The following is a 16,880-nucleotide window of genomic DNA, read 5'->3' on the forward strand; positions in this document are numbered from 1 at the left end:
AACTCTGGTGATTAATGTAATTCTGGAGAAAGATCTAGTTTTGTCTAGTGGAAATTCTGACTCATGATAAAGTAGTGCAGAGGGTGAATATCCCTGCTGCAAAGAATGTGTACCATGCAGATCACAAAGTGTATATACTGTAAATAGGTCAGTGGGTTACTGCTTTTGTCAGCGAAATCCTTTTGTTCGTTGCAGTTTATAAGTGAAAATCCTAACATAGAACAGTGAGCTATCTATTAACTGTAATCAAAGAGCTATATGCAATCTGCATGGTATAGATTAGAACTTTATGATTTTCTCCCGTCTTTCATTATCCCTATGTTGCAAAAGGGTTCGCTTGGGAAGAAAAGCCCCATCCATAGTGGTAGTTTCAGATTCTGAGTTTTTGCTATTCTAGATCAAGCGCTCTGTAACCTATACTGCCTTCATGTATGGGTGACATGCGACTCCAAATCCGTGGAGTCCTCGTTATTATGTAACATTTCTTATACACTGATTTACACATTGTCTCTCTGTAATATGTGTGATGTAAAGTGCACTGACACCCAAAACTAGACTAAGTAGCGCTATAAAACAAAAGACAAGAAGGAGAGGAAGTGGTTATGGAGACTTGAGGGTCATAGTTAAAGTTTGGTACTGCGGGAGTTCATGGAAGAGAAGGTCTGGGGGGGGGAGGGGGCACCAACCACCACATTCGCACGGGGCGCCACCAGCCCTAAAGCCGGCCCCCGTTCCAACAGTCCACATCCCGATTCCCGCGTTGCTTGGACTGCGCGCCAGTCCCGGGAAGCAGCCAGCAGGCCTGGGTGCATCCAGGCAGCGCTGTCATTACTGAGTATAGGCGGAGACCTTGGCAAGGGGGGCTGGGCCATGGGCGGCGCCGGGAAGTGTAGGGCTGCCCGCGGTCTCTGCCGGTTATCGAGCAGCGTTGGGAGCTAAGGGGAGTCCTGATGCTGACCGATACCTCTGGCGGGATGAATCTCACAGGTGAGTGCGCCCCGCTATCGCAGCCACGTGAGCGCGGTTTGTCCTTGCGAAGTTTACTGCGCGGGGCGCGAGTGTCTGTGTGTACGTGTGGGGTATACTGGGGGCGTGCCCTCGTGAAGACGCGGGGTGTTTGCTTCGTAAAGTTGAACTTACTGCTGCGTTCACATTGCGGGGAAGGAACCGATGTGTGCTGCCCGAACCTTATCGACAGACCGGAACGCGATAAAGCTCCTGTAGCATGCCAGGCGCCTGATGTGCATTTGTACCGGTCCCCGCATGAAGCGTGGGAGCTCCGTCCACTCAACTCTAGGAATTGAGGCTAAACTGCAATTGAACTCCCTCCTCCCCCCACCACTGCTGCTGCGTTGCCGTCGCGTCTTCCTGAGTTTGTCTGGCTCTTCCTGTAACGCCCCTTGACCTTATAGCAGGGAATGTAAACGCTCCCCACCTCTGTGTGCTGTGAGGACATTAGACCGGTGACACGCCAGCAGTTGTAAAGAGTCGCGTGAAGTGTGCAGCCCTCAGAGTGTCCTCTCCCAACGCCTGTAATTCTGCACATTTGAGTCATAACCTGCAGTCGTGTTTTTTTTAATTTTTATTTTGCATGCCTTGGTTGCTCAGAGTCATCTGCTGTCACTGCCTCTCGGGAGAGCAGGAGAACGCCCCTCTGTGGCGAGGTGCAGACAGGGCGTTTCCTGCTCTGCTCTTGTGATGTCTCTCTCAGACGCAGGAACATATACCGATTCAATACGCTGCCGTTTTGCTTAGTTTTCAGTGTAGGATTGCCTCAGCCCAAACCTTAATTCAGATGTTCACAGCTATCATCAAATCCTGGCGATAATAGGTCCGGTGGTGCTTTTTTCGGAATGGGCGAGTTGGGCACCGGCCGTCAGTCTTGAGAGAGGCGCACAGAGCTGTTTGCATTGCGATCATGCATGCAGCAGCGTCCAGTAATTGTATTAAGTGCTTGTAATCACTTGTTCAGGTGCCGCAGGAGGTTTCTTAACGCTCCATCGGACCTTTTCTCTGACCTACCCTCCCACCCCCTGCGGCCACACGCAAACGCCACCCCCAACAAACAACTTGGCACCATTGTAAAGACAAGAGCTGTGAGTGATTTTGGTGAGGTGTTTCTTTCAACACCAGTCACTGCTGCGAAGTTATCAGTCAGGAGCTGACCTCTGACTACAAACGGACCCCTGCTGTCTCATTCAACAACTGCGGCGAGGGCGCCAAATGTATTTCTGCTCGGGGAGCTATTCCATCAAAGGCCTGCTCTGGCTGCTTACTTTCGGTCCCAGTTCAACGGCTGTCAGTGCACGTTTGGAAAGGATTGTCTACCGCCAGTGGTTTAGTTTCTTTGGGTTAATTTTGTTATATACAAAGAAACGCGCATATACATTATTTTTTATATTTATTGAAAGGCTGCTTTATTTGTTGTTTATTATTTTGAAGTTTTCCATTTAAGCAAATGCACAACAAACACACAGACAAGGAGACAATGCATTAAAAGAACTCGAACAAAATGTATTGTAAACAATAAGCAATAACACCCACAGAGCTCCGAGCCCATCACCACGTAAAAGTCCAATGCGACCAAGGAATAGTCAGAAGCATCACAATGGCTGTATCCTGAGCGTGTTGCGAGTAAAAATGTCTTCGGCCCTAGGACCGGTCAAGGCCGTGAGGTTGGCTGTCGGGCCGCAAAAGAGTAACGATGCACGCAGCATGGCAGCGCGTTGGAATTGGCCTGGAGGGGTCCACATCTCATTTATTTAACATGGATTACTGGTACTCAAGCAGCAATCGCAATCCTGGTAAGGGTTTAGTCACAAGAAAACCCCAAATTAACCTGTGCTCTACTCCCAGGTAGCTTGGCACAGAGCAGTCAGACTTAACTTCGAGGCAACGTGTAAAGTAATTGTGCTACCCTTCAAACAGTAACATAGTGAAAACACACTACAAAAAGGATCCCACAGCAATTTAGAACAAGCATTTGCAATGCAATAGGTCTCGCATTATAAAAGTTTGAGCTGTTGGCATTGCTAATAATGATGCAACACTAGAAACTCCAAGATTCAGTAATGTGAGACCTATTGCATTGCAATTGTTTTATTTTTTTTGTTTTATTTTTATATAGCACGAACTTGAGTGAAAGGTGTGCATTTATGTTGCATTGAGTACAATGTAATTATGTGGCACAGATTGGAATTGTGTGGAGAGTATTTATGTTGCATTAAGTAGAGAGTAATTACGTGGCGTGCAATTATGTAGTACTGAGTGGTATGTGGAGTGTATTTATGTTGTACTGAATACAGGGTAATTATGTGATGTGTAATTATGTGGTACTGAGCGGTATTATGTTGAGTGTAGTTATGTACTCTACTCATTGCAACATAAATACACACCTTTCGCTCAAGTTCGTGCTATATAAAAATAAAACAACAACAAAAAAAACAATTGGCCCTGAGTTTGTCCTGAATCCGATGCTGCTGGTGTCCGTCTGGTTAAGCCACCACACGGGTCATCGCTCCCATCGTAGCTGGTAAATCACCAATAGAATAGTTAGGGGGTTGAGGGGTTATGCGGACTAGCACATAGTAGCACCATATCCACTTTACAACAGCAGGCACTGCCCTACTCCCATACCGGCCGCTGGTAGTGGTGCTACTATGATGAGTAACAATGGCAGGTGATTGCCCAGTGTACAGCAGGGTAAAGATGGCCTGCGCGGATGAAGATATGGCGAGTGTTATGCCCAGCCTACAGTGCAGAATGTGGGGGCTGCAGCCGGGAGTGATGCAATGAGCAGGGGAACAACCTTTACAACGCACTACACTTACAACGCATTTTTTACAACGCAAAATCCATTACAACGCACTACACTTACAACGCATGACACTACAACGCAATTTTAAAAACTACCTTTACAACGCATTCCATTACAACGCCTACCATTACAACGCATAATATTACACTACACTATCCAACACTTACCCTACTGTTGCACCCCCTGGAGTTAGAATAGCAAATTTTACCCCTATACTATCCAACACTTACCCTACTGTTGCACTCCCTGGAGTTAGAATAGTAATTTTTACCCCTATACTATCCAACACTTACCCTACTGTTGCACCCCCTGGAGTTAGAATAGCAATTTTTACCCCTATACTATCCAACACTTACCCTACTGTTGCACCCCCTAGAGTTAGAATAGCAATTTTTACCCCTATACTATCCAACACTTACCCTACTGTTGCACCCCCTGGAGTTAGAATAGTAATTTTTACCCCTATACTATCCAACACTTACCCTACTGTTGCACCCCCTGGAGTTAGAATAGTAATTTTTACCCCTATACTATCCAACACTTACCCTACTGTTGCACCCCCTGGAGTTAGAATAGTAATTTTTACCCCTATACTATCCAACACTTACCCTACTGTTGCACCCCCTGGAGTTAGAATAGCAATTTTTACCCCTATACTATCCAACACTTACCCTACTGTTGCACCCCCTGGAGTTAGAATAGCAATTTTTACCCCTATACTATCCAACACGTACCCTACTGTTGCACCCCCTGGAGTTAGAATAGTAATTTTTACCCCTATACTATCCAACACTTACCCTACTGTTGCACCCCCTGGAGTTAGAATAGTAATTTTTACCCCTATACTATCCAACACTTACCCTACTGTTGCACCCCCTGGAGTTAGAATAGCAATTTTTACCCCTATACTATCCAACACTTAACCTACTGTTGCACCCCCTGGAGTTAGAATAGTAATTTTTACCCCTATACTATCCAACACTTACCCTACTGTTGCACCCCCTGGAGTTAGAAAAGTAATTTTTACCCCTATACTATCTAATACTTACCTTAAATGCAATTTAATATTATGCGTTGTAATGGTATGCGATGTAAAGGTAGTTTTTAAAAATGCGTTGAAGTGTCATGCGTTGTAAGTGTAGTGCGTTGTAATGGATTTTGCGTTGTAAAAAATGCGTTGTAAGTGCATGCGTTGTAAAAGTGTGCGTTGTAACGACATACATCCAATGAGCAGTTACCCATGCAGAGTGGAGCAGAATCCCTACCAACCCGCCTCTCCTGTGTTTCTGGCTCAAATGCTGGTATTTGTTGTTTCACCCCCACTTCTAATCCGTGCAGTTCCTCATGTTCAGACTTCATACCAGATGTATCTGTGTGTGTGGTTTTCTTGTGTGTGTGACATCCCTTGTGTGTCATTGATAATAAAGGTAAAGTGAACCAGCTGCAATACTTCACAGGGATTCCCCTGGCTGTGACCCAAATATGCTTGCAATACAAGGGTTCTTTAGTTTCAGGTTGGGAGGGGCAGTGCAGTACATGTTTTGCATCGCTGCTGAGTGGCGGTGTGTGTGTCGTGGGATATATTTTCAGCCAAGCCTCACTTGTTAGCCAGCAGTACCGTTCATAGTGTCATTTTGAGCAAATGTTTGCATTGTTGTCGAAAGTTAAGCGTGCAAGCTGTGTGCATCTGTGAGTGCACACAGCGAGTCCCTCCGGTGCGAGGGCCGTGATCTGTGCATTCTGTTCAACATCCTGTGATTCTGGGCAAATCACTTAATCTCCCTGCGTCTACCAAATAATGAATGTGTCCTTGTGTAACGTAACTGGGGCTCGTGTAAAGAGCTCCAACACCTTCGAGTCGAGTTCACGCTATATAAATCTGCACACAAAAAAAATATATTGAGTTACCTGCGCACTAGCCGTGTTCTCTTGGGTCTTTATTTGCATTCGCTCCTGTGGTAGTTTACAACCCTCATAAATGCAGTGAGTGTTCTTTGTCTAGATGGCTGGGATAAAACGTACGCAGTTCGGCCAACTCCCGTAACACTGTAAAGACGTGCTGCCCAATATTCTTTCTCCACAACAGTCTGCCGTGAATAGGAGGGCTTGTTTACTTTAATGTATGGCTGGCTGACTGCCTTGTCATCACATAGCGGCTAGCCGCATCGCCCAGGAGAGTGTATGAGGTCATAACTGACACGTTTTCAGGGTGCATATGTGTGATATTTCTAGGTTTACAGTGTGCTGTTGGGTGGCATTGGCCTGCCTCACGCGTGACGCTTTAAGTGACAATTTCTGCAAGCGATTCAACAAGAAAGAGTCTTTTTTTTCGCTTTGCCCGGTAGGCATTATGTAGATGCTATCCATAAAATGATGGCTGGGAAGTCCATCAGTTATTACTGCACGTCATACTATCTGCAGTGGACTACCAGCTGTTCCCTGTACAATGCTAAAAGAAAGGCACAGCGTAGAGTGAAAAGGGCTCATCATACAAACTCTCAGATGTACTTTTTCAGTGTAAGAGTCTGCGTCCAACGGAGATTGCTTTCACTTTGTTTCACGTCACCCCGTGGCATATTGGAACAAGCGCGCACTGAAGCTGATGAGGGGGGAGTGGGGGCGGGCACAGTGGTGCGGCCGCAGTTGTAAAAGGCAGGGAGAGGGTGAGATTGAGAAAGGGAAAGATAGGGATCAAAGGAAACAAGGACGAACAGGAAGGAGAAACAAAATAGATAGAAACCACACGAGGCAGCGCTTTAACACCTAGGTAGACAATAACAAGCAGGAAGGGGGTGGCAAATGGTGTGCACTTTGATGTCCTCAGTGGCCGCGCGGCTCACTGAGGACATCAAAGCGGCCTGGAAAGTGATCAGGCAGTGCTTTTCAGGCTGCCAAATGGTGCGCGCGCCCGGCGCACATGCACTGTATTTGGAGGCCTGAAAAGCACTGTTTGCACTTCCAGATCCCCCTTTTACAAAAGCTCTCTCTCGAGAGAGAGAGCAGCGCTAAAGCGCTGGCTCAGGCAAGACCTAAAAATTGAGTAAATGTAGTAAAACAAAACCAAAAGCACAAACATGTAATTAGTAGATCCGGAGATATGGTAATTTAAATATTTTAAGTGTAATAGAACCAAAAAGACCAACGCGCCCCTCGCAGCTATCTGGTTCTGCAAGACTGGGAAAAAGTCGCAAGTTCAGGCTGACCGCGATGGAGTGCAGATCGGATACAGGGACCAGGTTAGTCCTGCTCAAATGTTCTCTTCTCAGTCCATCGGAAAAGTCCCTTTCGCAGTTAAGAGGGCCATGAGGAGCAAGGAAGTGTCGCAGATGGTCATCGTTGCAGCGCGAAGAACAGGCTGGACGTCATGGATGATCGTCGCTATAGCACAAAGATCCTGTTGCAGGGGGCGGTCATGCTGGAGCTTCGCGATTAGGCTCCCTGCGAGCAGTCGATGCTGTAGCACGAAGATTCCGACTGACGGAATTTCTTGTTGAACGGCAATGCCAGCGACAAATTTTTGGCGGAGACTGGGCCGCTTGCTGTTGTGAAGAGCCTAAAACCTTCGATTCAGCTCTACTGAGGCCACACCAAGGGTTCAGGGCCTGAAAGACAGCACTTGGAGGTCTTGCTCCAGCTGGATCTGGGTGCTAGTGCAGGTGTTTGGGAGCCTGTTATGCCCCTGTGGCTCTGAACAGGAGGCCTGCAGACTAGCCCTTGGATTCACTCTGGGAGTCCTGGGTTTAGGTGCCAATCCAAATCCGCTCTTACTCAGGCAGGAGGGCAGCAAACAATCCAGCAGGGCAGCAGTTCAGCAGAATGACAGTCCTTTCAGCAGTACAGTAGTCCTTCCTGGCAAAGTGTCCTGAGGTCCAGATGTGTAGTGAAGAGGTCGTTTCTGTGGTACAATATTTATACCTGGTGCCTCCTTTGAAGTGAGAAACGTTTCTAGAGGTTTCACACTCCCATCTTGCCACTGATGGCTTCATCCAAGCACACCTAAGCCATATATTGTGTGTGGCTGTCTAGAAGAATACACAAAGCCCCACTACATGTAGTAATGTGACCCAGTGACCAGCTGCATGCACTAAATGGCTAAGGCAAGAAAATGCCAACTTTATGATTATTTATGCGATATGTTGCTTATACTACATGGGCAATACAGAAAGATCCTTGCGCACCAGAATTACTGAACACAAGAGCCGAATACGCACTAAAACTTTAAGTTCGTCTCTGGCAACGCACTGGCTTGAGTACCATCAAACAAGTGCTCAACTTAGATACACCATTCTTGAGGTGGTAACTTTGCAGGCGGATAAAGACATGTCTAAACTATTAGCCCAATAAGAAACATATTGGATACGTTTTCTCGACATCCTGACTCCTAGAGGTTTAAACAACAGGATTGAATTTTCATGTTTTCTGTAAGGTGTTACCATGTATATAGCAGACATTATCATAGACTACCATTGATTTGGATTATTGTTTTCCTGCATGTTTGACTATTTCATTTTTTCAAATTTTTCTGTGCAATCACTTATTGTCTTTCACAGAGAGGAACTTCAACAATGTAACTTATGTTTAGCACACGGCAGTAGAGCATTTCATTTGAGTGTTATTAAGCACGTAATTTAGGGTGCATATGTAACATTTTTTTGCTTGCAAGTTCAAATACTGTTTGTGGATTTTTTTCCTTATACATGTGGCACTGCACCTCTTCATGTTACTGAACTGTATCATACCCTTTCATGACTTATTTTATATGGATTATGTTTTTCATACTTTTCAGCAATTTTCACATTGCCCATTTTCATGTTAATTCGTATTTCCCATTCATTCTTTAGCAGCCTTTCGGGTTCCTTTTAAATCTAAGATCTGGAGTTTAGTCTTTTTTTCACAACTTGTTGATGTTTCATCTATTTCCATTGACTCCTTTGAGTCTTTCACTCTTTATTTCCGGGTTGGTCAAGGCACGATACATGAAGCGCATGCGCGCCACTGTTGTTTCTGTTTTTTTTTATGTGCCTCAGTCTGCACGTAGGACTATGGGGGGAAACGTTTACAGGCTCGCTTATGCTCGCGCTGACCCGGTAAGTCGGGACTTCTGTTATTGTGATTTTCTCTACCCCTAAATGTTTTCGGTACGTTTTTTGACATTAGGTTTCTTTATATAGACCTGAGTACTTGCGGTCATTGGCTTGTTATTTCAGAACTTCTTGCTATAAGGTACGCGCTACTTAATTAGCACAGCATGTCACGGGAGACCGTTCTCTTCGGCAGGCTACACTGTTCACACGGGTCACATTCACAATAGATGTACTACAGATTCTTGGGACTTTTGGTTTTAACCATTGGTAGTTTTTCACTTTGGTTCTTTTTCTATACACCTTAAATTTCAATTCTGCTCGTTTGCTGTAACAGTCAGCATGCAGCCAGCATGGAAAGCTTGGCATGTGAACTTGATGTACACTTCCTTCTTTACTTGAGGTCCTTTTGGATTTTTTGACTGTCGTTAAAGTTTTCAGTTATTCTAGCATGCCATCTTTAGGTCTTTCGAGCTGTACTGATATACATGTTTGTTCACTTTTAAATTTATGTAACTATGGATTGCGCTGAATGTATTGACCTACAGATTCCCCTGACAAAGGGCTATGGTTTTAAGCGCGAAATGCATTGGTAGGAACATTTCATTTTTCGCAAGAAAGTCAATTGTTTTGCTTGTTAAATAAACATGAATTTGACGAGCCAAAGGTGGAGTTTCGTTGCTTCCCTTTTGAAGATGGAATCTCATTGAAGATGGACATTTACATTCTGTTTTCCGGTGTTTAAGTTTTGAAAACATTGCTTCAAGAATTGTTTATATTGTGTTCACACTCTTCATGTGTTTTTTTGTAGTGCACACGCAGGCCAGGATTTGGTCCTTGGTCTCTTGATGAACTTTCTGAAAGTGGCATTTTCAAAATTTGTAATTTAAAATTCGACTTGACCATAAGAGATGATTTTTCAATACAATTCCAAAGACACCAAACATTAACTAGTTACCTGTTTCCATTTGAAAGTTAGATCTTATTAAATGTAATAAGGCTCATGTTATCCTATGTGAGAAAGAGGCCTTGCAGTAGTGACAAAAAAATTTAAGAGTTTTTCGCTACCAGAACAAGTAAAACTGAAAAGTACATGTTCTATTTTTTAAATATATTGCACACTGCTCTCTGGGCTGTCCAGGGCCTATACTGGGGGCGACTTATATGTATTAACAAGCATTGGCAGAACCAATAGGTCTTGCTTATGGGCAAGCTATAGCCTTTGGTAATTGGGTGGTGGTAGTAAACTGGAAGGCGGGTGGGGCTGGTGAACGGGAGAGTGGATGGAGGTGATGAACGTGAGGGCGGGCTGTTGGTGAATGGGATGGCTGTAATGTCATAGGAGATGCTAAAACAAAATGAAAGTGCGAGAAGCTACTCAAAGAGGAAAAGGTTTAAAAATGGTGATTAGTGTGGCATCTCCATACTTACACAAAAAGTGGCAACTGTGAAGGGTGTAGGCTAAAACATGCCCCTGATACATGTGACTGTACCGAAGGATCCTGCTAAAAAAAAAATACTTTTCAATAATATTTGTGCTTATTCTATCGGTACACCGCACCTGCATCCCGTGAGCTTTGCGGGCGAATTTACATGCACAACTAAAACAACTGAAATGTTGTCATATCTTGTCAAGCCCCTTTGGCTGTGTTCCTAAACTCAAACTGTCTATAACGTCACTTAGATCGCGAGGTGAAAAACAACCCCTTGACTCAGTCTATAACTTTATGTTGTATATGCGTTCCAAAGCTGTTCACTATAATGAACAAGCATTACAAATTGTGGCACTGTAAACACGGAAGTAAACATGGGCTGACTGAGGCAGGCTCCCTCTGCAGGACTGAACATCGTGGCATCACAGCCTGTCACGGCGGTAACATAATTACAGAGAATAATAGCATTTTGAAAACCCTGTTCAAGATCGTGGGTGGGTATGGGACTCGTACAGAACATGTATTTCTTATCGCACCTAGAGACATTTTACTCTGCTGTGTGCTCCACAAGAATAGTCGAATCCAAGATATGGGTATTGGAAAAAATAGACACATTTGCGAGCCTCAAGATAGACATTTGTGAGCCTCCTTAAAGTATTCGAATGAATGCCTTTAGGAACCTTATGCACAGCTCCCCCCCCGTTGGTGTATGTACAGTGCACCATGCAGCTTGATTCACCGCTATGTTCTATCTAAGTCTGAAAGGAAGAGTTGTAGGATAGTGGGGCAGAGGTGGGTTGGTCTACAGATAAACTGGGAGGACAGACAAGTCGGTTCCTCAGAAAGGCTTGCAGGATTGGAGCTGATGCCGGCATGCAGGTACTTTGAAACAACCTCAGAACCCGGTACATCATTTGCCCTGCTAATTAGAACACATTTGAAAGCACATGCTCACCCCTGCGGGCATCTTGGCACTGAATAACAGCTGTTTATTGTTGCTCTCTCAATGGTTCTTCTCCAAAGGGTGTGTGCAGGCGCTAGGATTCGAACCAATGACCAGGCGGTCAAAAGCAGATCCCTGAAGTGGATGCATCAGTGTCCCTGTTGCTGCGTGTTAACTTGTGGTCATTGGGTGCTGATAGTCAAATATCACGTGGAATGCGCTCCACAGCCTTGAGGTCTGTCATATGTTTAGTTCCAATGTTGCATGGTATTTTTGCAGACCATGGAAATGAGGCCCAAAAGTTAAGCCATGTGCCCAGGATCATGCCATGTGGCAAAGGTGGGAAAGTAGCTCTCATCTCTAGGTTCATAATTTAGGACTATGCCAATGGGTGCCTTCTCCCCTTGGGAGAGACATAACATAAACTTTGTCACTGACTGCGACGCGCTGACCTATCAAGAAGTCATGAGTTACAGGAACCTCCCACATCTCAAAGGCACATGTGGTTGAGAGTCGCATGTCAGTCAGAGCCGGGATTGGATAGATTTACCTATTCATTCCCAGATCAGCCTCACATGAGCAGAGTCTGACTAGTGACTGTCACGTCATTGACTGGGTCCCAGCCCTACAAGCCTTGGGCAGCCTGACTGCCTCTGCTTTTCTCAGTCCCGCCACAGTGTTCTGGGGCTCTATCTCCCGTACCTGCTCAGTTCCTTAAAGACAGCAGCAGACAGTGTGAAAGTGTTGTCACGTGTTCAGACCCCTCCGTTTCCATTAACTACAATCTGTCAGTATTCCAGCACATTAAACTGTCATGCAAGTGCCTAGATGGCATTCAGTTAGCACTCTGTGCTACTCCTCTACAAATACTTTCTGAATAACAGCTGTCTATATTTCGGTTTGGGGCTTACTGTGAAGGCTGCAGACAGTGCAGAGACCCTGCCATGACTGACCCTGGCTCCGGGGATACAAAAGGGGGTGGTGATGGACGGAGCATCAGAACCAATCAAACACTCACACCCAGTCAACAGATCTGGGTTGGATCCATCACCGTTCTTTAGCCCACTCTGCCACCCCAGTTCAGACATGGCCATATGCAAATCAGTCTGAAATGCCAGAAACCGGTCCTAGGAAGCTTGTTTCCGGTCCAGGGAAGACATGGCTTGGCAGTTCGGGCTGGACTGTTCCCATGAGGCACAGGGTCAGACTGATTTGCATATGGCCATGTCTGAACTGGGGTGGCAGAGTGGGCTAAAGAACGGTGATGGATTAAACCCAGATCAGTTGACTGGGGGTGAGTGCTTGCAATGTTCAACACTCCGTCCATCATTTCCTTTGGTTTTTGCTTTGTTCGCCATAAGTTGGCAGGGTATGCTCAGACGTGAGTCCCTTGCTCACTTTGCCAGTGGATTCAAGCAAGCCTGGCTGAAGACGGCTGAAATGCCAGAAACCGGTCCTAGGAAGCTTGTTTCCGGTCCAGGGAAGACATGGCTTGGCAGTTCGGGCTGGACTGTTCCCATGAGGCACAGGGTCAGACTGATTTGCATATGGCCATGTCTGAACTGGGGTGACAGAGTGGGCTAAAGAACGGTGATGGATTAAACCCAGATCAGTTGACTGGGGGTGAGAGCTTGCAATGTTCAACACTCCGTCCATCATTTCCTTTGGTCCTGGCTCCGGGGATGGCCAATGCTTTGTGGGTCATGTATGTTTCAGATTCCAAATGTGCCCCCGTTCTTATGCTCTGGCAAACGGCACAGCTGTGGCCCCGCCAGTGCCCCCTCCCACGACATTCCCCTCCAAAGAAATTAAATTGCAGGCCTACTAATCTGAAGGTCCATTAGTTTAGTTGCAGTGTAACAAAGTCTCCATGCACTGCACTCGCTCCCCCACTCCCCCATGCTGCTGAATACCCCCCCCCCCTACTGTACACACATGTCTGGGTTAAAAAAGCAGGACAAATCAACAGAGTGGGCAAGCTCCTCCGCTCTAGTGAGAGTCGTAAAAAGTCATATTTGCCGCCTGCTTCAGAGGGAACATCGTCTTTATTCTCGTAACCAAGCGCAATGTTCTCCTTGAAGGAGCCTCCCGCTGCTGCAGCAGAATAAATATCATTGACACGCAATCCTATTGTGGTGATGTTTCTGCTATATTAAAAATGTTCGCTCTGAAGAACAACAATACAACTATCAAGCTAGGCCAATACTAAGTCATCTGATGTGTGGTAGAGCAGCTTCTGGCTTTTCAGTCGGGATGACCAGTACGATCCTCTGGCGGAAGAAGTTCCAGCTTTTAATTGCAGAGGCAGTATGCGGCTGCTAGGGCAAGGAGGAACTGCTGCTGGCCTCCACGGGCTCCACTCAAGCTGCTGCAGACCTCAAAAGCACACCCACATCGTAAATAGTCTTAAATCTTATGTGTGTCAGAGCAGCTTTGGTAATGGCATTTACTGATGTCTTATGTGCTCCACAGAAATCCGACAGAACAGCTGTTCTAATCTTAACACCGTATTTTCAACAGCATTGCAAAGAAAATTCAAAAAACAACCACGATGCAGGGGTAATTGGGACTGGTATGCAGCACATGGGAGGAGATGGGTGGGACGAATGTTGCATTTAAATGCAAGTAGCTATGAGCAGGAAGCAAAGATAAAAATAGTCCCCCAAACAACAGGTAAACAGCCAAAGAGTAAAGATGCGTACTTGGATCCTGCTTTGTTGGAGGAAACGAAAGACAAAAAGGAGGAACAAAGAGGAAGGATTCAACACTAGCAAGCAAGCATTTTGGAAGGTAAATCCAAGTAGCAAATAAGAAGCAAAGGGCGGGATGTAAGCCCACAAAGTGTATACTACAGGTTTCGGAGGCTCAGCCTAAAAGGAAGGTTTGAGCCTGGCAAAAGGTTAATTTTGCAAACTGTAAATGGCAGTTTCAAAAAATGCACACGCAAGCTGCAATGGCAGGCCTTAGACATTTTGAAAGGCTACTTAAGTGGATAGTAACATTTAATTTACAGGCCCTGGGAACATGTAGTACCACTTAGAGACTTAAAAGTAAACTAAAATAGGCCAGTTGGGTGCACACCAATTCTACCATGTTTAAAGGAGAGAGCACACACACTTAAGCACTGGTTAGCAGCGGTAAAGTGCACAAAGAATTAAAAGCCAACAAAAACGGGTTAAAAAAACAAAAGGGTGAAGGCAAAAAGTTTGGGGATGACTGCAGGAAAAGCCACTTCCAGCAAGATCCCAATCTCCCGTCCTCTTCAACCACCCGTATGAGTCTCACAACTTTATTCAATAAAGGCCCTATCCTGTTGTGACTTCCCTCCCTCTTTGTGCCATTACCATTGCTCCCTAGACCTTTGTTTTGAGCCACAGTTATCTTTCAGACAGCATTCTGAATTTCCACCTGGGGTGTCTGTCCTTGATTCCTGCATGATCACCCACCCACAGTGTTGGGGTTTAGCCCAGCCAACCCAGCCAGGCTTGTCATTTGTGGCTTTCTGCTTGAGCTGCGTTTGTCTGGTGGTTAGAAGATTCAGTCTGCCAATCGCTGTGAAAGGAAAGGCTGTCGGTGGGTTTCTAACACAAAACATTTAAATGGCTTGTAAATGAACAGTACAAATATAAAAACATTTATCCACTATTAGAAGAGCACTAAACAAATCAGAATACTTTACTTGGTGATGTGCAAATATTGCCAGAATTCCTATTACTGCCCCCGCCCTGAAGATAGTGCTGTTGATGAACTAAGAGGCAAGTCGAGGGTCATGTGTACCCTATATGTGGCGGGCTAGATTTATATTATACATTAAGCATAAGTTTAGTCGATTAAATCAAACAAAAGAGGTTTTTGTAAAGCAGACATGCTGAAGTCGCATAGTTGAAGGTGCTTTTGCGTGTGATAATAAAGAAAAAGGCGACTTGGTGAAATATAAGATTTGCGCATTACAGTTAGGCTGAGCAGATTATTTAAGTTACTAGACCTACAGGTCTGGTAATATTTTTATAATTTTCCGAGGAGTGAATTTCTCTATGGTGGGTTTTAACTTAAAAAAAGGTAGTTGAAAGCATTAGTTGCACTACTGGGTATTTGGAATGGCTATCCATGATCAATATGTCAGTCCTGGCATAGGGAAAACCACCGCAGTCCATGCTTAATTTGGTCCAGAAGCATGAGTAGGGCTCTTCAGTTATTACAGGGATTGCTGTCCATGCAGAGGAACAGTAATTATGACCTTAGCTTGCTTTGGTTTTTGCCACCCTCAGTGTCATTGGTGTGCTATCTCTGCAACTCTAGCCCACAGCCACTATAGGACAAAGATGCACCAGACCCTCAGGGTGGCACTAAGCTCTTCACGGACTCTCCAAATACAGTCATTATGAGCTGCTCTGGCTGGTTCCAGGTCTTCGCAGCTTCTAAGAACTGCTTCCACTGATGTTGCTTCATGGCTTTGATCGTCTTCTGGAGGCTGGAATCTCCCATTTTTTGCTTCCATGAGCTCCTCTATCATCATTGCCTTGGCATGCCCCTTGCACATTGCTCCTGACGAACTCGTTGGAGGCCGCCTCATCTTAGGTTGGATTGTCTTATTGTGGCTGGGGCTGTTGGAGTAGGATTCCCGATCTGGGTAGAATGTCAAATTTGTGCAACTGCAGTTGTACTGCCCATCTTTCAATCCGCGGTGATGGGATGTTCCTGCAATTTAGCATGCCCAATGGCTTTTTGTCAGTGACCACTTGGAAGTTCCTCCTGTACAGTTAAAGGTTGAAGGGGTGATACACCCATCGGATTGTTAGCACTTTTCTCTCAATCTGCAAGTAGCAGGTTTCAGTATAGGTCAGGACTCTACTTGCATAGTCGAGGGGAGCCCACTTTCCATGCCTCTTTTCTTGTGTTAGCACTGCTTCGAGCCCTACCAGGCTGACGTGATTGATTGGCTCAATTTGACTCTAGGAATCGGAGAATGCGATCGTGCTGTTTTGATTTCTTGGAACACAGCGTCCCAGCTCCATGCTTCACCTGTCCGGTGAAGGCATGGAGGGATTTTGATAAGATGGCTAGACCTGGTAGGTATGTAGCGACCGCATTATGTGGCCATGATCTAGTAATATCCCACCTCTGTCGCATTTTGAGGTGTTAGGGTTGTCTGGATTGCTTTTGCCTTCTTTGGATCTACTCTTAGGCCTTCTTTGGAAAACACAAATTCAAAGAACTTAATGTATGTCTCAAACTCTGTGGAGAAAATGCATACTGCTGTCCAGAAAATGTACATGGACAGGGCGACACGGCTTTTTAAATCCATCAGGATGACTTTTTCTTTTTTTAATTCAAATTGTTTTTAAGGTAACAGAGACAATACAATAACTCTTCCGTGTACAAAGATCAAAATAGTCATGTCATATGTACAAATACAAAAAATAGAAATGAGTGACAAGACAAATAAAATGAAGAATAAAACCCCGTTCCAGCTCGCATCATCAAATACAGTTACATTCCCATTACATTGCTTCGTGTGTGGGCGCAGCGCCCCGGGACTCGATGGGTCAGTCACACCTCACCTTACAACAACCCCACTCAGAGGGGCCAGCCACAGTATACCTCTC

The 16,880-nt window shown here is 45.3% G+C and overlaps 1 protein-coding gene across 2 annotated transcripts in view; it reads left to right on the forward strand.

Annotated features, from left to right (window-relative positions):
- Nucleotides 1-795: 795 nt before the first annotated feature.
- RELL1 (RELT like 1) overlaps nt 796-16,880 on the forward strand; it is a 117,678-nt gene continuing 101,593 nt past the window's right edge. Inside the window, exon 1 of one of the 2 annotated variants that reach the window (XM_085642289.1) lies at nt 796-987. In XM_085642289.1, coding sequence (XP_085498415.1) covers nt 951-987 — 37 coding nt within the window. In that variant the 5' untranslated portion in view covers nt 796-950. The remainder of the gene's footprint in view (nt 988-16,880) is intronic. The other variant, XM_085642288.1, reaches the window with a different exon arrangement.

Source organism: Triturus cristatus, chromosome 2_2 (assembly GCF_964204655.1).
Source record: "Triturus cristatus chromosome 2_2, aTriCri1.1, whole genome shotgun sequence".
Classification (NCBI taxonomy): domain Eukaryota; kingdom Metazoa; phylum Chordata; class Amphibia; order Caudata; family Salamandridae; genus Triturus; species Triturus cristatus.